The 26,318-nt window shown below is 64.0% G+C and overlaps 1 protein-coding gene across 3 annotated transcripts in view; it reads left to right on the forward strand.

Moving 5' to 3' along the window:
* Positions 1-492: 492 nt before the first annotated feature.
* The window catches only part of RAMP1 (receptor activity modifying protein 1), a 32,903-nt gene continuing 7,077 nt past the window's right edge, over positions 493-26,318 (forward strand). Inside the window, exons 1-2 of one of the 3 annotated variants that reach the window (XM_090269665.1) lie at positions 493-583; positions 13,243-13,381. In XM_090269665.1, the coding sequence (XP_090125791.1) occupies positions 508-583; positions 13,243-13,381 (215 nt within the window). In that variant the 5' untranslated portion in view covers positions 493-507. Of the gene's footprint in view, positions 584-2,482; positions 2,617-8,844; positions 8,864-13,242; positions 13,382-26,318 lie in introns of those variants that run through there. The other 2 variants (XM_090269674.1, XM_090269682.1) reach the window with 2 other exon arrangements.

The following is a 26,318-nucleotide window of genomic DNA, read 5'->3' on the forward strand; positions in this document are numbered from 1 at the left end:
TATCAGACTTCCGTTTTGTTTCAGGTAGTAGTTTGTCTTCGGTTATTACCACCCTAAATGCCTACCAGGGACTGACAGATAAATGTCCATCGGGGGGTTTAAAACTGTCAAAAACTTGAGTCTCATGGGTGGAGCCATACTTCAAGTTAGTAGAACCCTAGAATTGTGAAGGTCTCGTCCTAGAAGTTAAATGATATGGTTATTTATGTTAAAAGGCTACACTCAAGAGTCAGCTTTGAATAAAGTTGAAACATTATTTTCAACATGGACTAGAAAAGTTTCAGATAATCTTAACACACATTATTGCTCAAAACGGTTGTTTCTCTCAGACTATTTATCGGGACACCACAGAGCATTAAAATAAAAAAGGCGGGCCCTTTAGTTGTAGCAGCTGGGCCTTCCCGACGGCGGTGTCCCTGTCACCGGCCCGGGCTGTGTGCACCTTCCGGTGCAGTGACCTGCGCTTGCGTTTATGCTACTTTCAAAAGTCTTCCTCATCTTCTAAGAATGTCTGTCCTGCCTCCATACTTCACAGTGCAGCAGGCCACAGGTCACAGTGTTCGGGGGCTCTGGATTGCAACCGGTAAGCGCACAACGCAGACGAGCAGAAGCGGGGAAAGGGGAAAGGCGCCCGCGCGGTTGGCGGGCTCAGAAATGAATTCCCCTCTCCCGTCCCCTCCCCTCCGCGCACAGACACACCCCGTCCTGAGTAACGAGGGTCAGTTAGCAGTGATTTTACACTCGCAGAAAAGCTGCAACGACGGCACTCGGGGTTCGTGTATGCCTTTCATTCAGCGGCCCCCGTGTTCCCAGCCGACGGGACCGCAGTAAAGGCCGCGGAGCAGGAGCGGCAGGCAGGCGCCCCGGGGACTGGGGGCGCGGGGAGCGCGGGCGAGTCCCAGCAGAGCGTCCTCTGTCTCCGGGCCGCTGGCTTCCACCGGCAGAGGGCGCACCTGGCGCAGGGCTGCACCCCACCCGCCCCCCACGTTGTGCCATCCCACGTGGCATGGCCCCCGCACTAGCCCTCCCCTCGCACAGCCTCACGCATGGGAAGGATTCGGGTGTGTGAAGTGGGTCCGGTGGCCGCCAGGCCCCCAGTGGGGGGGGCGGGGCTGGCCGAGGGCGCGTGCGCCATCCCCCACCGGCCGACGAAAACCCCTTCCTCGGGACGTTCGGGGCCCCCAGGTCGCAGGTGCTGGCCCGGGTGCCTTCCCGGTCTGTGTTTGGTGAGGGGCGGGTGACGCCGGGCCGCCCGGGGCCTCCTGTTCTCGCGGCTGACGGCAGGTGGCCCTGTTTCCCTTCCGTTTAGCAGCGGGAAGGGCTCCCCTCGTTTTTCCTGGTGCTCTAGGGGCTGCCCTTCTCAGCCGCGGACGTGACCGGGGCACCAAGGGCCCTGGCCGGCTCGGTAGCTTGGGCATAAACTGACGCCAGTATTCGGAGTTCTCCCCGAAGAGGCTGCTGCGGGAGCGGCCCCTGCGAGGGGAGACCCAGGCCGGCTCCGCACCGGGCTCAGTTTCGGTCTGTGCGACCTGCCTCGGCAAGCCAGCTCCTCCCCGGGCCTCCCAGGGAGCCCTCGCGGGCCGCTCCGTGAGCCCCCCACCCGGGCGCCGCAGTGACCCCCAGCAGGGCAAACCCGGCGCTGTGCGCTCTGCATGAGTCAGAGTGCGAACTTGACCCGAGGCCCCCGCAGTCCCCCGGCCTCTCACCGCCCGTCCTCCCTAGCAAGTCCGTGGGCCGGAGCCGCCTTTCAGCGCCAGCAAAGGGCCACGGTCCCTGGGCCCCCGGGGCCTCCGCGCGTGTCTGCTGCGTACCCCTGGCCCCTGCGCCAGGCCATTCCCCATCCCTCGGTCTCAGCGTGGACGCCAGGTCCTCCTCGTCCCTGTGTCCTTTCCTGATCACTGAGTCTCCTCCCCCCACGCCAAGCTTGTTCATCCCCACGGGGTACCCAGCGTCCGGGCCTTGGGGGAGGGGTGGGAGCACAAGGGTGGTCTCTGCCGTTAGCAAGACCCCGGCGCCCATCCCTACCCACCGCCCCTGCGGGAGTGGCCGGAAACGGGCGGAGAGGGGAATGGTTCTCCTGTGAGGACGGAGGCGCCCTGTCTAGAAGACCATGCCTAGTTTTAAAGGTGTCCGTTTGCTTGGCGAATGTTCCAGGAGCACCCGGCCACCCCCAGGGCCCGAGGGTGCAGCCCCAGGGAGGGTCCCGCAGACGCTGCGCGCGCCCGCCTGGTCAGCTTGAGTCGGGTCGGGCCCAGCCCTCCCCTGGCTGGGCTTGCGCTCGCTCCGCGCTGTCAGGGCGCCTCGCGTGGGTCTGGTCGCCTGGTTGGTGCAGTTTCCTCCAGGCACCCGGGCGGCAGGTGCTGGCCCTGCTGGGCATCCCTCCGGGTGGCGCTCACAGCCGTCCCCCCGCCCCCGCCGGACCTACGCCACCCGGGAAGGCGCAGTGGGCCGGGCAGGCCGCCTCCCGCCCGCCCGCTCCCTCTCCTGCCCCGGCGCCCAGCCGCTCAGACCTCGGCGGGGCGCGCGGCAGCCAGATTCGGCTCAGCTCGGCTCGGCAGTGCGCCATGGCCCCGGGCCTGCGCGGCCTCCCACAGCGCAGCCTCTGGCTGCTTCTGGGTGAGTAGGGTCTGGTCCCAGCCACCGCGACCCCCGACCCCCAGCCGTGGCCCCTCACGCATTCGGCGCTCTCAAGGGGTGGAGGGCGCAGCTAGCGCACCGGCTGTGCCCCTCGAGCTGGCGGGCCGTCTGGGCGCTGTGGCTCCGGCTCAGCGGGAGGCCCTGGGCATGGGCAGGGGCCACTCAAGGCTGCAACAAGAGGGGCAGCTTGGGGGGAGTGGGGGCCACTGAGGGCAAGGAGGTCCTAAAAGCACGAGACACCTTCCCCTGCACCCGGGGAGTTGCTGGTTTTCAGAAGGTGCGCCGCCTGCACCCCTGTGCCCCCCCGCTGGAGCTGCGGTGACCGCCTGCGTGGGGCGGGCTTCCTTAGGCGACCACACGTGGACACAGTGAGGGGGGGAGCAGGCACCAGGCAGACCGCGTGTTTGGGGGTCAGAGCCACGGTCCTTGATCCAGAGATGAGAGTAGACTGAAGACCTCACTCTGACGCACGGCGGTTGCTGATTCGCCAGCACACCTCCCAGGGCTGTCTGCAGGAGGAGGACCGGCTGACCCGGGACATGTCCACGGCTCCTCCTGCTCCCGCGGGGTGAGCTGGCAGAGTGCTCGGCTTCGCTTCCTCTTTGGGACAGACTCGAGGCTGAAACCCAGATTCTAAGACCTGGCACGGGACTGAGAAAAATTTAAAAAGCCATTGTCGCCCTCACTTTTCTTGTCCAGTTTTCATAAAACTCCAAGAAACCTTTTCAAATGGCTTTAGCTGTCAGACTCCCTTTAGGTATTTAAATGCCTTTTAGTAAAAAGGTGGATCTTGCATGATTAAGTGGCCGCACGCATTACTGAGAGATGCTGCTTTCTCATGGGGCTGTTAAATGTCACTTTGACTAATGACTCCAGAGAGAAATGCCCGAACACAGGCAGAAGGAAATGTGAAAGTACCAGGAATTAAAAAGTCCAAACTGGTGAAACCTCATGGAAACCTAACATTTGCCTGTGCTCCTGTTAAATAAACATATATCCCATCAGGGGGGAAAGATCAGAACTGGGAAGCACCGATGTTTCCTGCAGTAAACTTTAAAAGGCGTATTCATGCTCACATGTATGTACATAAAAGACATTAAAAGCAGAGGAGAGAATCATGTCTCTTAAAAAATGTTTAAAATGAAAAAAACTGAATAGGTCATTTAAGTGGGAGGATCCGGTAGCCCCGGGAAAGCCTCCCCCCAGAAAGGGTGGTGCGGTCAGGAGCACCTGCGGGTGCTGCTGAAGGGGGCACCCCTGCGCTGTTTTGGCAGCTGGGAGAGCCGCTGGGGGCCGTGTGGCTTGTCCTGGAGATGGCCCCGACCCTGGCGGAGAGGGGCCGAGGACCGCGCAGGTCTCACTGTTCATAAACCGCGCCGGCCAGTGGCGAGTCTGCAGGAATCCCGCAGCATCGGTGTAACGCAGTCTGGAAACGGACCTTCTGCCACCTGCGAGTTTGGGCTGAAGTTATGTGTGAAACAGAACCTAACAATAATATTATTCTCTCCTCTGGTGCTAGGGTCCGCTTGGCTTGACAGGGAACTTACTGTTTTGGTTTCCAAAGAAACAAACATTTCTGTTTAGCAAGGCACAGAGCTAGCTGGGCTGAGTCCTTTTTCCCCCCCATAAATCAGTGTTTTCTGTGCCGTGCAGGAGCTGCGCCCTGGGAAGCGTGCGTGTAAATAAGCACCATGTCGTGACCACAGATAAAGACCCTCCTTGTTTACCAAGAAAGCGATAACGCGTTCTGGGCCGAGTCCAAAGTTCTGTAATTTTAAATTGTTCTGAGGGGTCTGGCTCATGTTGTCTCTTGGCAAAAATAAACACGACTTTATGAGGTTATCAGGACAGTCCTGTCACGGGATCCCAGCAGCAATCAGCGGTGTTTCCCTCCCAAGCTGTGGCTTCAGCCAGATCTGCTTGGCGAGGAAGACCTCAGTACCCAGAAGGGCTGCATGGGGTTTTGTTCAGGGTGCTGGTCCTCGAGTCGGTGCAGGAACTCCTCTGTAGCAGTTTTACGATCAAGCTACTTTTCTTGCTCAATCTGCTTGCATTCTGCGCCTGGTCTTTAACATCTCGCTGTTTATAAGACTTGGTTTTGCTCGGGGCCTCTCATGCCTGCCTGTGTGCTCTTCTGTTTACGGAAGCCTCCGGGCGCACCATGCACGCATTTCTGAAGTTGTGTGGACAGCCGCTGGACAGCTTCCCATCGCCAGGAGAGGGGACATTCTGTGTCACTGCGTGGCGAGCTCCTGAGGGCTGGTCCACGCTGACTCACGTGAACTCCAGTCACCTGTCCTGAGAAGCCACCACCTTCCCTGGGGCCATGCTGGGGGTGTGGGGCTCGCTTTGCAAGGCTGCTGTGATCACGGAGAGATCTGATTTCTGCACACACATACCAGTGTCTCCGTGACCTCCCGGGACATCACAGGAAGTGCAGGGCGCTGGCTGCTTCAGTCAGGCTGCCCTGCTGTGTTCAGTCCGCGACGCTTCCAGTCCTGGAGCCCAGATCTGGAGGAATCTCGGTTGCTAATCAGCTCAGTGTGTCTGTTGACTCCCTGCAGGGAGCAGTGGCTGGATTCTTGTCTCGCTTCCACGGGCGCATGCCGGTCTGTGTGCGTAGTCAGTCCCAGGCCAGGGCTGTTGAGAAACATCCGTGTCCACGTGGACGCGGCAGTGAGCCCCGCGTCGAGGAGGTGTGAGTTAGAATCCTTCCCTCAGGCAAGTAGCATACCGGGGGTCTTCCTCCTGGTTTCCCGCGGGAGCGAGCCAGCGTCACAGCTGCTCCGTTAACACTGGTGTCCGGCCGGGGTGAGGGGACGGAGCGGCAGCCCCATGCAGCATCAACTCCAGCCGCCAAGAGCGCAGCCTGCAGGGCTGGCGTCCGGCGTCCCCTGCATCGGGCCCAGAGCCCGTATCTCCCGAGGTCCACTTGCCATGGTGGGCTCCCCGCTCAGTGGGTCCTGGCCTGCCCCCAGGGGTGTCACAGGGAGGGCCGGGGACATGGGCTGTGACACCTGTTTGCCGCCGCGTCTGCCAGGGCCCATCCTGTGAGCCACACGGGGCACCTGCCTCTGACCAGACAGAGCTCTCCTGACACCCTCAAGCCCCTAAGTTGAGCCCATGGGGTGAACTTTGCAACCCTGTGACCCCACCATGTCTGAGCTGGGTGTGTCCCTCGCAGGACAGTGCCTGGTGGTGGCAGGCGCTCACTGGGCTCTAGAAGGGCCTCCTGTTGCCCTGGGGAGTCGCTGTGGCCGAGGAGGGGGAGCAGGAGCTGGGAGGCGGGAGTGGAGGTGGCCAGGGCGGCCGCGGTGGCTTTAGCACCCACGCCGGGCCCTGCCACCTGCCTGCCCCGCACCTTCTTCCTGGCAGGTGAGGAGACCGCGGAGCGGACACGACTCTCTGCCCCGTCCTCAGCCACCTCGCCAGCGGTGCCCTGGGCCCCAACTCCGCCCCAGGCAGCCCCCAGCGGGGTGTCCCCATCACCGGGGCTCTCCCTCCAGGGCAGGGTGACCTCGGGCTGGGCAAGGTTTCTAGAGAACTCGGTTGTCCTCGGCCAGGAGGGTTGTGTCAACACAGCGGAGCGGAGGGCGCCCAACCCAAACAAGCTCGCCTTCATCGGGACACAATGAAGCGATTGTTGTCCCGGGAAATGCTTTTCTTCTCCGAGATTGTTCTAGTCTGGTTCCTTCTTTGACATTGAAAGACGTCGCTTCCATCCGCGTTTAAAGCACAGATTCCAGGCGGCTTGGTTGGAGCAGGGTCTGCGGAGACGCCCCAGCCAGGGCTCCACAGGAGCCCCGGGTCCGGGCCTGAGCCCCACGGCCCGGCCTTTCCTACTCGATTCTCATCAGGCCTCACAGTGTCTCCCTCCCTCCCTCCTCCCACGCGGGTTCCTACGGTGGATTCTGGGGGGCCAGAGACCAGAAGCCCAGCTGCCCTCGTCTGCCACCTGGCTCACGTCCACTCTGCCCTCTGCAGTCCCTCAGGCCCTGCCAGGCCATGCCACCGCCATCACCCCCAGGTGACCTCCCGCCTCCCCTGGCCACCCCCACGCACCACCCTGGGGGTGACCCTTGCCCTCTCTATGTGCCCTCAAAGCCCCCATCACACCAACCACAGTGGCAGCGTCCCACGCGCATGCCACACAGGGACCCAGGTCAGCCCCCTATGGGTTGCTGTTGTCCGCAGCTCCCAAGGGAGCACAGAGTTTGCTGGCAACCACGGGGCAGGGGAGCAGTGACCCGCCTGTGGCCTGGGTGGTGCCCACCCTGCTCCCAGGGCTCTGCAGCCCACGCCACGAGGCTCCCCAGGAAGGGTCCTGAGCCGGAATCACCTGGGAAGGCAGAAGAGCGATTGACAAGCAAATAATGGGACACAGGTGCCGCCGTGTGGCCACGTGGCCACAGAGGAAACGCAGTTCCCGGATCACCCAGCAAAGCCGCGGGTCACGGGGAAGAGGTCTCCAAAGCAGTCACCGAAACAGACACTTGGTGACCGGACTCCAGGTCGGCTCACTGCTGCGTGTGCGCTCACGCTCCAGAAGGTTCCGTGGCTAGGTCTGTAGGAGGAAGAGGGGCGGCCTGCTAGCTGGGGAGGTGGCTGGTTAAGGGGGAGTTGGGGCAGGCACTGAACCGTTTCTCCTGGAAACTTTTCTCTGTCTCATACACGAGTGGGTCAGTGTCATGGCTGGGAGGGGGCCCTAGGAGGTGGAAGCCCGGGACAGCCCCCCGGGAAAAGTGCGCCAGCCATGGGGCTGCGAACCCTTGGGCCATGTAAGCAGGGTTCATAAGTGGTGCTGCTGTGTGGAAGGAATAAGCCAGGGGTGTGGAGCTAGAGATAGGGCCCGGCCCCGAGCCCCCAAGAGTCTGGGAAGAGCTTCCAGATCCCCAGGGCTGTTACGCAAAGGCCCTGATCCTGGGGACTTGCCGGAAGTGGTTGTGACTGAGCGTGGTAGGGTCAGGGGAGGGCGTTGCCCTGAGGCTGGGCCATGGGACCAGGGCAGGCTCAGATTTCACTCCAAGGGCCAAGGGGACCTGCAGGGTGCTGAAGGCATTACACCAGAGAGTGGTTTAAAAGCCCTGGGCTCCTGCAGGCTGGGGCGGGGCATGGGGAGGGGGCAGGGGGCCTGAGTGGTGTGAGGGGAGAGGATTGAGAAAGGAGTGGAGGCTCCGGAGAGTTCCGGAGGTGCAACTGAAGGACGGCCGTGGGATGGGGCCTGGGCGGTGGGGAAGCGCGGGGGTCAGGGTCAGCCAGGCTCCCGGCCCAGGCCGGGCGTGGGAGCTGGAGCGTCTGGCTGAGGCCCAGGGCCGCAGTCAGATTCAAAGTTCCGATCAGTGACAAATGAAGGAAGTATGTCTCGTGAAATATGGAGACGTACGAATACTAAAAAAAAAACGTCGTTCAGCTGACATTCAGACTGAACCGGCATCTTGTATCCGTACTTGTATAAAGCTGAAGGCCCTGCCCACCGCAGGGATGAGGCCAGGGGGCAGGTGTCCGCACAAGGCCAGGGCGCAGGGGGGGGCGGGGGGGGGTTCAGGTGACAGCCTCGGGTGGGAGCGAGCGGCCTGGGAGGGCGATGCCTCCCTCCCGTCACAGAGACACCTGTTCGTCCAGAACGCCCATAGCGTTTGAGCAGATTGTCTGTTGGGATTTGACTGGCGACTGCGGTGACTTACTGACTGACGGGGAGGATGAACGTCAAGACCAGCGGGTTAAGAAACAGCTGTCTGTCCCGCCGCGCCTCCGCCGTGGTCCACCTGCGGGTTACCTGTTCCATTTCTAGGACTCGTGTGGGGTTTGCGCTGCTGCCGGGAGTGGGTGTGGCTGGGACGGTTTCCTACCCCGAGTGGGACTTTTCCCCCATCTGTTTTCCAGCTAGTTCTTGCCGGGATCGAAGAAAAGCTCCTTTTTTGTACATTTGTTCTGCGGTTGGCTGTCTCCCTGTCCTCGCTTCCCACAGAGCTGGCTTCTCGCTCTGTTTCCTTCTTTCCTCTTCTTGGCTTTTCACTCAGGGTCCCCTGCAAGGAAGGCCCAGCTGCGGGGGGGGGGGGGGGGGGGGGGCAGGGCGGGGGCAGGGGACGTTCTGCCTGGAGGGGCGACCTTGCCCCCTCCTCCTGGCTCAGGGTAACAAACCTGGAAGCGTTGGGGAGAAGTGCTTTTTTGTTTTATTTCTGAGGGGCGGCAGGAGAGGGTCAGAGAGGGAGTCCCCTTTCCATGGGTAAGTCTGTTTGTATCATGTTCAGGAAGGACCGTTTAATGTCACATGTGGCCACCTGCTGGTTGTGAAGCCGCCATGGCCGTCAGGCGCTGCCCCTGGGGCACTGGTGACCCGGCCCGGTTCAGGGGGCACCAGATGGGAGGGCAGCTGGAGGGGCACTCAGGTGGGCTGGCCCCTTGCGCCCCAGCAAGGTCATCTCCAGGCTCCGGGTCCTGCCCCTGCCCGGCAAGTCCCCGGGCGCATTCCTCCGGTGGCCCCTCGGCGCCGGGACACTGCGCTGTGGGGTTAAACACGTGCGGAACGGACGTCTCTCACAGGCGAGCTGCGGAAATTGGTTTGTAAGATCAAGGACATCCTTTTGCCCTTCTCTGATGGACCGTGTGTCCCGTAAGGACACCGGTGAGCATGATGGGACTGAGCCTGCCACGCCTGCTCGATGGGGACCCGGGCCTAGTGCCGGAGGAGAGGCCGCTGGGCCGCTGTTCTCAGGGTGACCTCGTGTTCTGGGGGCACCTCATGATCCCCGGCCTGGGCGCCTCTGCAGGACTCACTCAAGCAGGGGCGGGTGGTGGAGTCTGTGCCCACCCTGGGGACCTGCCGCTGCCAGGCTTTGGTGTGAGCTGGCTGGGTGACCTCACCTTCTCCCCGTGACAGGGATTGGGTCCACGCTCCACTGCTCCAGGGCTGGGTGACTCCAGGCAGGTCACTTTGCCTCCCTGGGCCCCAGTCCCATTGTGTCAAATGAGAGGATGGTGGCGCCTGCTGTATCGGTTATTTGGAAAGAGTTCTGGTTGTCACCAGGCTGGACAGGGCTTTCCCAGCTTGTGGCTTTGGCAGAGGAAGTAGCAAGTCTCACAGAAGCGGCCTGTGACCAACCCAGGGCCTGACACCCAACTTGCTAGGAACACAGAGGGTGGCTCTTGATGGGGACACAAGTATGATGAGGAACCGGGGGACACAGGGTCAGACCACAGCACCGAAGCCCACCCAGGGAGGACGACCTTCAGTGGGTGCTTAAAGGGGCGGGGGCGGGAGGGGGTGTCTCTCACGACCTTGGCTGAGGCAGGCGAGACCCAAACCACTCTGAACTTTCTAGAAGCCAGAGCAGAGGCGGAACATAAGCCGTCCCCCCCAGGAGTGGGATGCCCCCCACACATTCGCCCCTTCACCTATGGGGCTGCCGGCCCCCCAGATTTGCCAGAAGCCCGTGTCGGGGGAGGCGCGGGCCCCGCAGCGGGCAGCCACAGAGCCACGTGCCCTGCGGGGCCCAGGGGCGACGGTGTGCTGGGCTTGAGGGTTGAGCAGGAGCTTTTGCTGGCTGTAGTTCTTGTGTTTCAGTCTGTCGGGGTCTTGGTTTGGGTTTTCCTGTTCGGAACAGGCTGAGGAGGACTGAGCAACATGTCCCGACCGAGCGCTGCTGACGTCACCGCCCCGGCATTCCGGGCAGGCGGGCGGCTCCCGGGCGGGGAGCGGGGAGCGATTCTCGGCTGCAGCCAGCCTGCGGGGCAAGGGTCTCTCCAACGCCGTGGGGGGAGGCTGTGCACGGAATGCAGGACAATATCTCACAAACAACGTGTGGACGAAAGGACAGAAAGCAAGAGATGAAGACCACCCATAACGACCCCCCACCCCCGCCCAGGGATAACCCGCTCGGGACATTTCCCTCGCTCTGGGTATCGTTCGTCAGCGTCACTGAGTGTGACTGACCTAGGACGACTGAGGACATGCACATGTGCGATCTGGAAGGTTCTGACACACACATACACCCATGTGGACTCGCGCCAGTGCGCATCTGTGTTCACCACCCGGGGAAGTGGCCCGTGCCCTCGTCATCGCCCGCCCCGCCCCCCGCCGGGCCTCTCCCCGGTGCCCTTGCCCGGTCCCCGCTGGACAACAGGGTCCTGGGAGTTGCCAAGGCAGCTCGCCCTGACACCTCACAGGGACGGGCCGCTCGTCTGAGATGGGGTCCCGTCCCTGAACACATCCCCTGGAAAGCAGCCCTGTTAGCCTGCCCAGCGGGGTCGGGGTGGGGGGCTCCCATTTCTCTTACAAAGAAGCCGTGGCCAAGAGGGGAGCAGTCCTGCAGGAGCTGGAGGGCCGGGCTCTGCAGGGTCCCTGGAGGCACCTGGGCAGCTCCCACCCCCCAGCTCAGGGCACCAGAGGGGAGGCTCTGTCTTCAGCCCCGAGCCCGGTCACTGACCAGCAGGCCTGTCCGCGGCGGCCCTTCCCCAGCTCAGCCCCCGCTGCCACCATCACCGGGCTCCCCCGCAGCTCTGGGAGGGGACGATGAGGGGTCTGTGGCCCTCTCTCTGCAGACATGGGATCTGCCCCCTGTCACACGTGCAGACACAGACCACAGTGGCTCAGAACGTGACCCGTTGGGTTCCCACCGCTGGGCCCTCGTCTCTGCTGAGAAACCCAGGTGCCCAAGGTCTCAGCACACCCACCCTGTGGCCTGAGGGACCCCCGGCCCCGTCAGCGCGGGCGCTCCTCTGAGGGCCAGGAAGGCCCCTGTCCGCCCGCGGGGAGCAGCGCGCCTGCCGGGCCTCCCGGAGGCCTGACTGGTGAGCAGATCACTGGCATCTCGCAGGGGCGGGACCCAAGCAGCTGCGGGTACCCCCCAGGCGACGGCATCTGTGAAAACGCTGATGTTGTCTCTGTTTGGGGCCGAGGCGGCGGCCTCAGGCTGGTGTAAGAGCGCCGGCCGCCCCCCACCCCACCTGCAGGAGCTGCGGAGAGAACCCACCGGCTCCGGCTGCCCAAGGGGCAGGAGGAGAAGTGTGGGTCTCCATCCCCACAGATCAGGGGTCCCACCCTTTGGAGGCAGAGGTGAGGGACGCAGCATCCTGGGGACCAGCTCAGAGCCAGGCCAGGGGCAGGCCGGGGGGCAGGGCAGGGCGGGCCGGCGTGGGTCGGGGGGGGGGGGGGGGCTGTTCTCTGTGGCGGAGGAAACAGAAAGAAATTGACCTGATGCACCAGGAAGGGACACCTCAACAGGAGGAACGGTGGACTGGGGGCAGGTGGAGGGGACAGTGACCCCTGGCCCCAGCACCAGCACCCCCTGCTGGGGACAGAGGAGGCGGCCTGCCTTGCCCCGGGGACTGGCTCTGCTGGACTATCGGACCCTCTGGGGACTTGGGAGCCACCAGTGTCCTTGTAACAGGCTTGTCCAGCGTCACATCAGCCCGAGGGGTTTCGTCGGGGCAGCGGAGAGCCCCGAGCCCGGACTGAGTGCCTGGTCACCTCCGTTCTCCGGCCCCTAGCCCCAGGCGCCCGCCCAGGCCCTCGCAGAGTGAAGTGGGGTGTCTCGATCTTGTTCGTGTGACAGATATTATCACACAGAGCTGCTGGGAGGACATAATGTGTCAGAGAAGAGTGGGAGGTGACGGGAGCACAAACAGTCCTAGGAAAGAAGGAAGTGTCCTCGCCGGCCAAACGAGGTGCTGAGCAAGTGGCCAGGGCCGTGGGACCCGGGGTCGGGGCAGAGCCGGGCGGGAGCGGGAGGACAGGCCACATTTGGGGTTCGCAGGGAAAGACGTCCTGGTGGGGAGCCTGGCGGGGACCATCCAGGAGGCCCCCCTCTGACGAGGCTGGGTGGTGGCTTGGAGTCCCTTCCCTGATTCGGCGTCTGAGCCTCCTGGGCGGCCCGGGGCCCAGCCCTGCACCCGTCCCTCGGGTGGGCTCCCTCAGCAGCGTGGGCGGGGCAGGCAGAGCTCTGGGCAGAGGACCCAGAACAGCAGGGGCGGCAGGAAAGCCAGAGGCCCGCCCTCGGCGTGGCCCTGAATGGCGTCTGGGAAGGACACCGCGCACCTGCCCTGCAGAGAAGAGGCCAGAGCAGACGCGCCGCCTGCCTGAGGGGCCGTTCCTCGTTTCGGGCTGTGCTCTTCCCCAGGCGGAAGGCGGGTCTCGCGAAGCCGCTGTCCCTGGCTTATTCGTCGCTGAAGGCCGTCAGCCTCAGACGTGAGCCGGGGTCCGGGGCAGGGGACAGGACCCGGGACAGGACCCTCTTCCGTGGGCGCCCCCAGGAGGGGCCGGTCCTCCCCTCCTCCTCCTCACTCTGGGCAGAGGGCAGAGGCGTCAGATGAGGAGCCCTGGTCCAGCCCCCGCGAACGTTCTCACCGCCTAGGTCTCCACGTCCGCGCAGTGCTGGGAGCACGCCAGGGGGCGGGTGAGGGTGAAACAGTGCACGCGTGTCAGAGCCTGTGCCCGGTGCCCCTGCACGTCCCTGCACACCGTGAGGGAGAGAGCGGACCCCCCACCCCAGGCCGTCACAGGCCCGTGGCGCCCGGGCCGCTGCTGGGAGGGGAGCCCCCGCCTGCGGGGGAGCAGGAGGCGGGCGGGACAGGCCGAGGTGACCGCCCCGCGCCCTGTCCTTGCAGCGCACTGCCTCTCCTCGGCCACCGCCTGCCCGCAGGCCGACGCCGGCGCCCTCCTGCAGGAGCTCTGCCTCGGCCCCTTCGCGGTGGACATGGAGGCCGTGGGGAAGGCGTTCTGGTGCGACTGGGACGAGACCATCAGGTGAGTCCCGTGTGGCCCCCGGGGGGCGGGATGGGGCTGGGGAACCTCGGGGTCCCTGGGCCCGGTGAGAGGCTTCCGCTGGGGGCCACAGGAGGGGCTCTTCACCGCAGCCCAGGGCGACCGAATGTGGCCATGGGTCGGGGACAGACGGGGAGGGAGGGGCCAAGGACAGGTGAGTGGGGACACTGAGGGGCAGGAGGCGTCCGTGTTCGTGACGACCTGGGCCTCGTACAGGGCATCTCCGAGGCAGCGGGAGACAGGGTCCCGTTAGGGCTGTGTCCAGCCCGGGATGCTGGTGGCCCGTCCCAGTGCAGGCGTCCCGGGACCGTGGAGAACGCGGCCTGGAGCCCCGCGGCCCCGGTGGCTGAGGCTCTGACAGACGCCCCGGTCTGCAGGGTGTCCGTGCTGGTTCGTTTGGTCCCCACGGGTGGCCAGTGCGTCCCTTCTCCTGTTCGGGGCCGGGAGCTCCCTGGGGTCCTGGGGAGGGTCACAGTGGAGGGGGCCATGGCACCCCACGGAGGGCAGCTGGCACGGAGCCCTTCCCCGCGTGACTCGGTCCTTCTGCCAGAGTGCCCCTCCTCTCGCCCCTCGGGGCCCATCGCCACCTCCCTGTCCTCCCAGAGGGTGCAGACTCCTCTGTTCTTGGGCCGGGCAGCTCGGCCCCCTGGAGCCTGAGCAGAACTCCATGTGACGAGGCCAGCAGGAGGCCAGGGTGCAGCACGGTCCCCTCGTTCCTGCCCTCCGAGGTCCCCTTTTCTAAACTGAAAGGTCAGTCATGGCTGAGAAAGTGGGGGCCGGGGGCAGGAAGTGAGAAGTCAGAACAGCCTGTTCTTCAGGCAGGGCGGTGCGCGTGTGAGGCGGGATTGTCCCTGAGGCCCACGGGCGCCCTGCCTGCCGCGCTGCGTGCGCGATCGTGGGTTTGCGTCGCTGGGTTGTAAACTGTCACCTAGCCAAAGACGGGGTAGCACTGGTGATGTTCCCACAGAAGCAGAAACTAAAGCCACCGCTGCCGGTTTCTGACGGGGCCTGGTGTGCAGACGGGCATGATGGTCACCCGGGCCCAGGAGGGCTGTTCATTGTCAGAGCTGAGCGGAGACACAGCTGGAAATGGGAGCTGCGGGTGGGCACGGGGGCCAGGAAATTCCTTTTATTTAAAAAAGAAAATCAAGCCCTGGCCGCTGTGGCTCAGCAGGTGGGGGCATCATCCCGCCGAGTGCAAGGTCACCGATTTTGTGGGTTGTCCCAGAGAAGCGCACGCGCGCGAGGGAGGCAACGGGTGGATGTGTCTCTCACACATCGGTGTCCTCACCCTCTTCCTCCCTCCCTTCCCCTCTCTCTAAAAGCGATAAAAGAAAAGACCGTTAAAAAGAAAATCAAGATAATTGAGGGAGCATGGGGGAAAAGCCCTTGTTATACCAAAATCATTATACATTACATGGCATACGTTACATTGCATGATGTGTTACATGGCAAAACGTTACATTGTGTGGTGTGTGTTACATGACATGTTGCATGACATAGCATGTGTTGCTAGCTGGCTTTCGGGGCGGGGGCACTTCCTTAATTTCCAGCGTCACAGTTCCTGCCCCGGCCCTGGAACCAGCTCTTTCTCGGAGAAGAGCTGGTTCCTTTTCTTAAAGAATGGGGTGTGGAAGCCGAGACAGACAGACAGACAGACAGACGGATGGGTAACAGATAATGGAGACACAGAGTAGGCACAGATGTAAATACACACACGTTCACACTAGGGGTTTAGCTGTCACCAGGGAAACCGCGCAGCCTGCGAGGTGAGCGTGTGCGTGGGCTCCCTCCACGCCTGGTGCAGGAGACGCGATCTATGACAATATTTACTCCAAGGGATTGTCTTACGAGCTCGTGGGGCCCGGCAAGCCCATGCGGACGCTGTGGTCTCAGGCAGAACTTCTTAACTTGGTCTTGGAGCCTTTCAACTGACCGGGTGGGGTGCCCCCCCCTTCACAAAGACCATCTCCTTCACTTAAAGCCCGTCGTTGGTGGGCGTGAGCCGCGTGGGCAGGCGGACACAGAAAACCGAGAGTCACCCCGGGGCGCTGAGCGCCAGGGCTGCACTGGGAGGGAGGCTCAGGGAGGCGCTGCTCCCCCACCCCACCCGCCCCTGCCGTAGCCGTTCTCATCCGTTCCTGCCCTCCCCTCTCGTGTTTCCTTCGCATGACCGAGCGCGTGCTCCCGCTTTTCCCGTGCCCCCCTTGCTAACACGAAGTGTGTCGCAGTGCGGGTCCTCTGCGCCCGCCCCTCCCCGGCGCACCCTGCAGACCGGACCCTGCCGGTGCGCGGCCCCTCCTTCGCTCTGGCTCAGGGCTCCCCGCCCCTCCTGCCCCCCCACCCCGCGTGCTTCGCTGCTGAGCGCGTCCCTGACGAGCGCTGGCCGGGCTCCCTGGTGCTCCCAGGTCTAGGCGGTGCCCGGCGCCGTGGCGCACAGACATTGTCCCGTGGTGGGCACCATGTCGCGGTGGGGGGAGGGGCGTGGCACAGAGCGTGGGCTCGTCTCCAAAGGCCTGCCCCGCGTCCCCGTGTGCCATCGCTCAGAGATAGGAGCTTCTGGAGAGAGAGCAAGGGCTGCTGAGGGCGCCCAGCGCTGTTCTAGCAGGAGGACAGTGGGCAGTCTCGAGCGGCCCGCCATGGGGCCGTGGGCCTGCTTTGCTTCTGCGTCTCGAGGTCGGTCGCAGCCACCATTGACCCTAGACCATGCCCAGCGTGGTTCTGCATTTGACTTGGTGACGGCTCTCGGCAGCGCCGGACCAAGACCCCCGGCATAAGCGTGGCTGCAGGCGATCCCCGGAGCCCTTTTTGTCTGAGGGGGCCTGAGCTGTCCCCGCACCAGGTCCCTGCGGGGCTCGGTGAGTTCAGCAGGGCAGGTCCCCTCCGCACCAGGCCTCGCCCTCCCTGTCCCAGCGGTCAGCTCCTTCAGCCGCAGCCCGGTTCCCTAATGGAAATGGAATGTAATTGCATTTATTAGCTGGGAGTACAATCTAATTTGGGGAGCGATGGAGAACAAGGAAAAATGTCATCAGGAAGTCTCATTTCCAGAGGCCTCCCTGTGGGTGTCAGGAGAAGAGAAAGAGCAGAACAAGGAAAGAGAAGAATCTCAGAAATGAGGAACTGAGCCGGAACGTGGGTGGTTTTAAAGGAACCGCATGTAGGATTTTCTCCCCGCGGCGAGAAGTCCTGGGTGTCTTGGGAGACCAGAGGCCCGTCTGCTCCTCTCCTTCCTGCCCAGCTGCAGGCTCTGAGGTGCCCCCTTGGGCAGGGGGACCGTGCCGGCGTGGCCCAGTCATCAGAGTTCAGTGAGCCCCCAAAAACCCACCTTCACCTTCGCACCGTCCAGGACCCCTCCGCTCTGTCCCAGAGTTCCCGGGCTGGCCAGTGCTGGCGGCGTCCACCTCTGCGCCGGTAGCCGGGGCGGAGGGTGCAGACCCCGTTCTCTATGCCCGGGGGCCCTGGTCGCCGCCTTCCTGGCCCGGGGAGAGGGCACAGATGCTCCCCAGACACCATGGTGGCTGAGCGCTGGGCCTGCTGGGATGTCTTTTTCTGTCCAGTGATCCACTGCCCTGTGGCGCAGCCACCTCGGTTTGTGGATGGAACCCGTGTCCGACTGTAAAAGGTCAGAAGCAGAGTGACACTAAGCAGATCAGGGCGGGAATGGGGGGGAGGGCAGGTGGGACGCGTCCTGGCGACAGGGACTCTCCACACAGCGCCTTCCGCCCCCACCCCGCCCTCGGTCACACTGCCTCGGCCCCGCCCCCAGCAGCTTGAAACCCCAGGGCTGCTCAGGCCGTGGAGATGGGGCTTCGCTGTCCGGGAAGACGGGTCCAGCATCCTCCTGGGACTGTCCTGGGGGCGGGGCGGGGCCGCACGTGATGGGACCGAAGGCAGTGGGAGGGAGTGAGGCACGCCGTGGGATGTGCCGGGGTGGGAACCGGAGCCAGTGCCCCTCTGAAGGCTGACCTTCCCCCCAGTACGCGCCCTGCTCCGGAAGCCCGGTTACGGGGCCTCCCAGAACCCAGCCATCCACGGTGGGCCTCCCCCGAGCACTAGGGCGGGGGCCGCGCTCGTCCACCCTGGGGACGTGGGGGCGTCCAGGAGCTTGGGCACAGCCCGGCCTGCCGGTGCACACTGCACACCCTCGGGCGCAGGGCGCCCTGTGGGACACACTCTGGAACCGGTGCATCCTACGTCTGAGTCCCCTCTTCTCCTGGCTTCCGGGCTCAGGCAGAAGGTGGAAAACCCACTTTCTTACATGTCCCTCCTTTTGGGCAGCGAGGCCAGGCTAGTCTGCTGTGCCCGCCCCCGGGGCCAGGTGCGGACAGTCAGCTCTACGGCAGGAGGGCCCATGCGCAGGTCCCCGTCTCTCCGTCCTGCCTGCCTTCAGCCACTGCCCGGTTCTCGCTGTTTAAATGAACTTCTGGGCATGCACCTGGCTGCTTTTTTCAACTCCCTCTTCAAGGGTTCCTGCCCAGGCCTCGTCCAGCCTGTGCCAGGAACACTCTGCGGTCCCCGGAGGTGTGACCCAGCTGCCCTTTCAAACCTTCACTCATTTATGTCACCAGACGCCTACGAGAACGTTCGTCTGTCTCTCAGGTTCGTGAGCCCTGAGTTTGTAGAGACTTCCTCTTTGCAGGTTTAAGGGAGAGCTCCCCCGATTTTCAGTGGCCGCCTCCGCCCGCTGGGAGGTCGGGCTGCTTCCGCCTCGTCGTGGGCCGTCTGACGTTTCTCGAGGGCCCGTTACCTGCCCAGAGCCCTCGCTGTTCCTCTTCCGCGTGATCGGGTGGTGGTCTCCACCTTCTTCTGCTGACTCTTGAAGCCGTGGAGCCTCACTGTCTGTCATTGTCCTGAGTGTCTTGTCCTCATGTGCCTGTCACTTGTGTCTGTGTGGGTGATGCCGCTGCTCCGTGGCTCAGCCCCTCGGCTGCGGCGCACACACCCACCTGCTCCGCGCGGGGCTGGGCTGCGGGCACAGAGCCGGGGGTGCGATTCTGGGTCACGTGGCCGTGGCCGTTGGCTCTGCCTCTGATGGGCCGTCCTGCATTTTGGAATCCTGCTGGTCTCCTGACCAAGCCGGGCGGTTACATTTAGACGTGAATTAGAAGGTATTTCCTCCCTGCCCCGATCATCCTGATGTAACCTGTTTAATGATGTCTCCTACCTCCATGGCCTCGTTAGGCTTAACACCGGAATAAAAATCAGTGGCCATGGAAGTAGACTCTGAGGCCTGAGTCTGATTTCTGTGAGGCTCTGTGCAGACAGAGTCCAGCTGGAGTCTGTTTCGATTCGTTTCGATGTGTGTTTTGGAGCACACTAGACGTTTAAATTACCAGCATGGCTTTATAACATTTCCTACCGTTCAGAAGACCTCCTCCCCTTTTAGTGGGTTCATTTCATTGTTTTTCCCATTATATTTGCTTTCTGGGATCTACTTTCTGCCTGTTTCTCCGAAAGAACTGAACAACCATTTTGCCAATTGCCATAGAAAGTCATGCTGAGATTCTGATCGACGTGGATCTCATCATGGGCGCATCACGGATCCCTCCGCTTGGGACCGATGTCTCTCTGCGGGAGCGGCTCGGCGCCCGTGTCCTGGGAGGGCGGCTGGCCTGGTTGGGCTGACGGCTGCTACCTTCAGGAGCTGCCGGTCAGCCATCAGTCAGAGAAGCTTCTGTGGCTGGGCCTGGGGCTGCCGACGGGCCCCACCCATGGGCCTGGGGTCCCGCTTAACCCCACGGGGCCTCGGCTTCCTCCCGCAAGGTCAGCTTAACCGTATCCGCCCCACTAGCAGTTAGGTCCCGCTTCCCTCTGTGCGAGTGTCCTTCGTCAGGTTTTAGGGCGAGGTCACTTTTGCCTCATGGCATCCGTGGGCTGGATGGCCCCAGAGTCGAGGGTGGGAAATAACTTCTGTGGGGCGAGACGCGTCTGTCCCCTGGAAGGCCCAGTGAGTGAGTCATTAAAACCGTCAGCTCTCGGTGGCAGGGGGACTTTTCTCTCTGGTTTTCTCCCTCCGTGACTGAGGGACCGTGACTTCCCATTTCTTGTGTAATGTTCGTGTTTCAGTTTGTTTCTTCGGTCAGTAGCCTTTGGGGTTCTCAGGGTGGGGGGACGGGCGGTGCTCCCCCAGAGGGGTGGTGTCCTGTCTCGTGGGGTTTGAGCCGTAAGGCCTCCTCCGCCCTTTCGTCTTTTCACATGAAGCCTCGCTCGTAGGAGGGGAGGGAGGACCCACCTTTTCGTTAACGTGCCCGTGCGAGAGAGCGGCTTTCCCTCCCATCATGGACTTCTCCCTCACTTTTCTCACTTTTAAAAAAGTCTTTGCCGCTTTCCGAAGATATAATTTAGATGCTGTTCTTTAGTTCATCTTCCTCGCCTTTGTTTAACACAATAAAGGCATTTAAAGTTGTGCCGTTTCCCCCTACGGATGTTATCCGTCCCCCTCTGTGGGTTTTGATCTCACTCATCACTTTCTGTAGATTCTGGTATGTGCTTGTTTCTTTCAACTGTATTTTCTCAATAGACAGCTGTCCCCTTGGCGCTCTTTCTAAGGGCGCTTCACCCTCAGGCAGGTCCATTTGCGTCCTGCCTGCCTCCTGGGTGGCCCCCCGTCTCCTCTCCTCCCGCGGGCAGAGCGCGTTGCGTGAGGAACTCGCAGTTCTGTCTTTTCACCGAGGTTTTCTCCCCGATCTGGTGCGCAGTGCCCTTCTGTGCGTGTTCCACGGGTGCCTGACCATGAGGTCGGTGCCTCCCGTGTGATTCCCGCCGAGACGCCCGTGGGCTCGGCTCTGTCCTCCAGCTCCTTCCCGTGCGTCTCAGCCTCCGAGGACCGGAGCAGGGGCCTCAGCTTCTCCTCCCCTGACCATCTGCTCTCGCTTCGGTCTTCTTTCCCCGACCCGCGTCCTGCGCTGTCTTTACGGCGTTCAGAGTCCGCGTTATTCGGCCCCGGGTACCGCCCCTGAAGCAGCGTCACGCTTCTCCCAAACCCCACTTAGTGCTGCTGCTGTCAGGGGCCCCCCGCTTCACGCTGGCACTGAAATCCCGGGGTTTCCACGACTCACGTCTGTTCACCCTGGACGCTTCGGGGTCTTCCGAGGTAACTCGGCGTGAACGCTCTCTGGGACACAGCGTGGTGCCGGGTTCTATTGTTCCACCCGGGAGGGATGAGCCCTGTAACGGAGGAAGTCACATCAGGTTTGCGCTTCAGGCCCTCGTCCTGGGCCTTGATTTCCCCGTCGCACCCTGACTCCTCTCTCGCTCCGGTTAAAATGGGACGCGTCTCCCTTTATCTTTCAGTGAGGTTGAAACGTGACACATTCTTTTCATTAGACGCGCCCTGAAGCGTGGGCCGCGGGTGTCTGCTTCCACGTTGGTGCCCTCCAACCACCCATCGGGCCCCCGGGGGAAGAACGGGACTGTGCCCTCCCTCCCATCCGCACCCCTCCTCACGGACTCCAGTCCAGGGTCCAACGCCTGCCCTTCCCCGCCCTCGTCTGCTTTGGTTTACCTTTGTCACCCCCTTGTTGTGACTTGTATCAGTCACAAGCCTCAGTCCCCAGGGCCCTTGGCCACAGGCAGGCAGGCTGTCAGCTCACGCACGCCTGGTCATTGCTGCTGTCACCATTCCCCGTGACCTGTGGCTGTCAAATCCAGGCAGATGCTGGAAGCAAGCCGTGCGGTGAGCACCTTCGCGGAACGCAGACCCTGCCCGGCGCTTCCGCTGCCTTTGCGCCTGCGGGCGGCCGGGCAACCGCGGGGCCTGAAGGTCACATGGCTGTTCCGGGGCCTCTGGCTTTTTGTCATGTTACCAGTGAAAGCCGAGGAGGTTCCAGTTTGTTTTGTGAATATGACCCCCTCCTTCCTGGCGTGGTCGCTCCCCAGTTGCTAGAACCAGGGGACCCGGAAGGGGTGGTGAAGGCCAGAGGCAGGCAGGACTGGCCTGGGGCCACTGTGACTGTGTGTTGGGGGGGCGGGGTCTTGTCGGGGAGCTTTTGGGCAGCTCTCAAGACACATGTCCTCAGGCCGGGCAGCCGGGAGCTCCGGGGACGTGGGCTGACGAGCAGCAGTGGTTCCGACTCAGCCTCCAGTTTCCCACGAGCAGGTGGGGTCCCAGGAGCCAGGTGTGTCTGAAGCTGGCGGGGTCCCTACAACACCCGCTCCTCTGTCTCCCACCTCCCGGCACACCGGGGCTGCTCCAAGTCTAGGCTCACGCCCCAGGGCAGTTCTGAATCTCAGAGAGACCCCGTGGATGTCCGGAGGGCTCTCCCTTGCTGGGGTGACGGTGTCCTCCTCTCCCGCATCGGCATGTGTTCACAGGAAGGCCCGGGGTCGGGTTCGGGGTGACCTGCTCCTAGTCCCGCTTCCCTGGAAAGTTAGGTGAGGGCACCCGGCACCTGGAAGGGGTTCAGAACCAGATGTGCACTTCGACTCAGCTGGCACCGGGCCAGTGGGGTGGCCGCTGGGTCGCCCCTCATGGTCCTGGGGCCGGGGGGAGCCCCAACAGTGGGTGGGGATCAGCTCCCATCATCCGGGCTGCCCCTCAAGAATGAGGCAAGCGGCCGCCCCGCCGGCCAGCACAGCCTTGTGCTCGGTGAGGACAGGACGGGAAGCTGTCAGGCACAGCAAAGCCGCGGCCCCTGTCCCCTCCCCTGATGGCACAGTGAGCCGCCCTGGGACAGCGCCACCTGCCCAGGGGTCACCTTCACGGGCTTCAGGCCACACACACTGCCCGCCTGCGGTGCCCAGAACCCCACAGCCTCCGGGAGCCCGGCGGGCAGGCGGGGCCTCCCGGGGCCGCCCGTCCAGCGCAGGGGCTCCCACAGCTGTGCGGCCGGTGGCGGGCCTCCGGCAGGGGCTTCTCGGCCTCGCTGGGACTGCGTCCACCGTCCACCGGGCGGGGGCCTCACCCCCCATTGCTGCGAGCCAGGGACCACCGCGCCCGTCCTCCAGGCGGGAGCACCGAGGCTCAGAGCTCAAAGCCCCGCCTCCTCCCGTTTCTTGGAGCGGAATGTCCTTGCCCAGCGCTCCCCCGCCCGGTGCTGCCCTGAGCTCTGGAGGAAGTGGGGCGGGCCCGGGGGCACCGGGGGAGGGGCAGCCTGGACGGAGGCATGAGATGGAGGGGCGTGAGGGTGGGGTTCAGCCCAGTGCAGGGAGCCCCGGTGCGCGGGGGCTCTCGGTGGCATAAGTGGGACGGGGTTTCCAGGCAGGGCAGCAGTGCTCGGGGCAAGCCTGACGGAGGGACCGAGGGGCAGCCCGGGGAGCGGCCCCCCTTCCAGCCGCAGGCCAGGCTTTGCAAGGACAGTGTCCCCAGGGTGTTAGCGTCCAAATATAGTGCCCGGCTGTCATGCCTAATCCTGGAACTTGGACACGTGTGCACACCCCTGTCCCAGAGCGGGCGGGAGCCCTGGGGCCCAGGAGGGGCCGCGGACCTGGGTGTCTTCGCCGGGGGTCCCAGGAGGCCGCCCAGGGCACTGCCGTGAGGCCAGCCCGCAGTGGGCACCGCCGGTTCTCCGCCTCCTCAGCCTCCTGGGCCGGGGTCGCCTGCCAGGCCCTCGGGGACACCCCCAAAACTTTAAAACTGTGGCTTTGTCTGGGAGTGCAGACCCCAGGAGGCTGGTTCTCAGAGGAAGCACGATGCCCCTCCCCTCCCCCGTCACCAGGTGGGTCCTGTCCACGGAGCTGGGCTTGGCAGCTCCTGGCCCCGCGTCTGGTGCCACAGCTCACTGCCCCGGAGCCAGGATGGATTTAGAACCCTTCCGCTTCCTCCCAGCGGGCAGAGGCGCCCAGATTCCTTCCATCCTGGAGTGGGGCCATCTGAGCAGGAGCAGGGCCCGGAGGCGAAGGGGTCAGGCTGGAGGGACTGGTGGCCAGGATGCCCCTCCCTGAGCGGGGCTCCTTGGGGGCAGAGGGAGCAGCGCCTGTGTGAGGGAGCCCGGCAGACCCCGGGGTGGCCCCCGGGCCGCCCACCAGTGCCCCCTCGGCTCACTGGCCCAGGCCTCCTGGGAGCTCCTGTCTGTATGGAAGGACGGGAACACCTGCTGGCAGGGCTGCCGTGAGGAGTGACCGTGTCCTGTGAACAGGTGTCATGCGTCCTGTCCTTGGGACGGCAGGGCCTTGAACCGTCACGGGAATGTGGTGTGTGGCCTTCGGGAGGCAGAGCGGCTGCGGGGGCTGTGGGCCACCTACCCCCACCCCTGGGTCCCCACGCCACAAGCCCACGGCTTCCTGGGCGGCCCCCATGGGGCCTTTGGTGACGGGCTGCCCATCGCCCAGGGGCGCCGAGACGGGGCTTGCCCCACCCGCAGGGCCCAGCCGCTGAGGCTCCCAGCAGGAGCCCAGACCCGCCCTGGTCTCGGAGCCACCGGCCCCAGCCGTGACAGGGGGCTGGAGAGGCCCCGTCCCGGTGACCACCTCGGTCTGCGTCTCTGCCGCCCGGAGTCCCCAGAGCCTAGTGTCCCCGTCCTGCACAGGCAGCCTCCCCATCCTCTGCTTGGCCCCTCCTGCTCCTGGCCTGTGGGTGCTCCTCCACAGGCTGGGCTTGCCAAGGACTAGGGGGGCTGGGAGGAGCTGATGCTCTGTCTGCAGACCCCCACGAGGGAGCCACGCTGGGGCTGACCAGGGACAAGCTAAGGAAATGCAGGGCTGGGCAGAGAGCGCCCGGCACGGTGGCAAAGCTGTGTGCTCCCCACCAGACTCTGCCCAGACCTCCCAGAGACACAGGAAGACACCGAGTCCCCTCGGCTGGTAACAGATGCCTGGGTGGCCCTTCTCCCCGTGGGGGCTGAGGGGTGACACCGCCCCCTGCGCGCTGGCCCGTCCTGCCTCCCTGGCAGCCCTGGGGGCCCTGCAGGCTGTGTCCTTCAGAGGACGGCCTGTGCTCTGCTGGCCAAGCCAGGCGCCCTGCCTGGAGTAAGGGGCGCCCTTCCGTACTCCACACAGGGCCCACACGTAGTGTCCACACGGCCCCCATGCGGCCCGCACACAGAGCTCCCAGGGCCACGGGCACCCGGACGCAGAGCTGAGGAGTCCACTCAGGGCGTCCCCTTCCCCCCCCCAACCGGACCTCCTGGTCACAGGTCAGAGGGCGGGGCCTGGGGGCTGGCCAGGGACCCTCATAGCTCTGCGCTTCTGAGGGGTCTCCGGGGGCCTCAGGACTTCCCACTGCAGCCCCCCATCTCCAGGCTGGAACCCCAGATGTCCCCAGGGCTCTCTGTCCGCGCTGGGGCCACTGGGCAGCCAAGGCCGGAAGGGGCAGTGCCCAATACCGCGCCCCTCTGGCCCGGCGGCCGCGCTGGGGCTCAGTGACGCCCTCTGGTGGGGCCTGCAGTCGCCGGCTCCGCGGCCTCCTCCCTCGTTCTCCCTCCTGCACGGAGCCCAGGGGCCAGGGGCCAGCAGGGAACAGGGCGGGTGTGGCCTCTCCTCCCCAAGGCAGGTCACAGTCCAGGAGGACAGTGGGACAGCAAATGGGCGGCTGCCACGGGAGCAGAGGGCCGGGGCAGGGCAGGGCCGGGGTGCCGCGCCAGGGCCCTGGAGATGTACCCCAAAGCCCCAGGCCAGAGTCAGCCAGTACAGACTTGGGGGAAGCAGATGTCCCCAGGTGGGGACAGGGGCGGCAGCCTGGGAGGGTTTCACGGGGAGCCCAGGGGCCTGTCCCCGCTGCAGATGGGTCGCAGGTGAAGACTGGCTGGCGGAGGCTGCTCCGGGCGAGGAGAGGGAACCGTCCCCGGCCCGGGGGGCCACGGCGCAGGCCAGTCCTCCGTGAGAGGCAGCCGGAAAGAAGACAGCATGACAGGACACAGGGACAGGCCGCCACCCCAGCGCCACCCACACTGTGTCTCGGGAACGTGGGGACTCGGTCACTCTGGGCCTTTTCTGTGCTGTGCGTGGGGACTGGCCCTCTGTGCAGCGTCCCCAAGCTCGGCTGACCCCAGAGGGCTCTTGTGTTGCCCTCTGGCATGTCCTGGGGCTGCAACGGGCTGCCTCCGGTCCCGGAGGGACTGAGAGAGCACAGGACACCCGGCGAAGCCGCAGGCCTGTGGGGTGGGGGCGGGAGAGCCTGTCCCGCGTCCGTTTTCTGTGGCCCGGGAGTGGCGGCTCTCCCGGGCCTGCTGGGCAGGTGCTCTGTGAGAAGCTGCTGTCTCCCAAACACTGGCCCCCTCTGACCTTGAACCTGTGCTTTAGCATCTTCCCAGCGGGCGGGAGGTGCGGTGGGGGCAGAAGGCCTGGATGGCGCTTGCCTGCACCATCCGGCAGGCGTGCGTGAGCTGGCGCGGTGCCGCGTAGGTACCGGTCCCCGCGGATGCTGGGCTCCTCGGGCCGGCAGTGCCCTTGTGCTTTGCTTTGCTTCTTCTTTTTTTTTTTCTTTCGCCAAGATGTCAAAGGTTTCTGTTCTATAACTTAAGAAAATAACCTGTAGTAGGAACCCTGGAAAAACTCATTTTAACGTGCGTTTGCAGGCAGTGGTCACAGTCACTTCAAACGTTCCTGCCCAGGCGCTCCGGTAGCCAGCCCCGGGCGGCGGAGGTGCGGAGCGTCCTACCGTCCCTTCCCAGGCCCCGGGCAGCGTCCTGGACGGAAGTGTTTTTAGTCAAACAGTTACCAAGACTTCCTCTCACATCCCTGAGGCATCACGCACGCAAGATGCCCGTCCTGTGCAGCCGGCCTTGCTCACGCAGGCGTGGGAAACGCACCCGAGCAGGCTTAGTTCTCTGTCACAAGGGCCACTTGGTCGGCTGCGTGCTCAGAGGCCTTGGTGGCAGTGAGACGGCCTGGCACGCTCACTCTGAGCCTGGTGCAGGCCGGCCCAGCGGGTGGCTCTCTGTCACCAGTGGAAGTGGCCGCGTGGACAGCCAGCCCCAGCCTGCTTCGGAACGGTTCCGCGGGCACTATTTTGGGAGTCCAGGTCGGAAGCCCTGACACCAGA

This window comes from Furipterus horrens, unplaced genomic scaffold, assembly GCF_987537825.1.
Source record: "Furipterus horrens unplaced genomic scaffold, mFurHor1.1.pri manual_scaffold_1, whole genome shotgun sequence".
NCBI lineage: Eukaryota > Metazoa > Chordata > Mammalia > Chiroptera > Furipteridae > Furipterus > Furipterus horrens.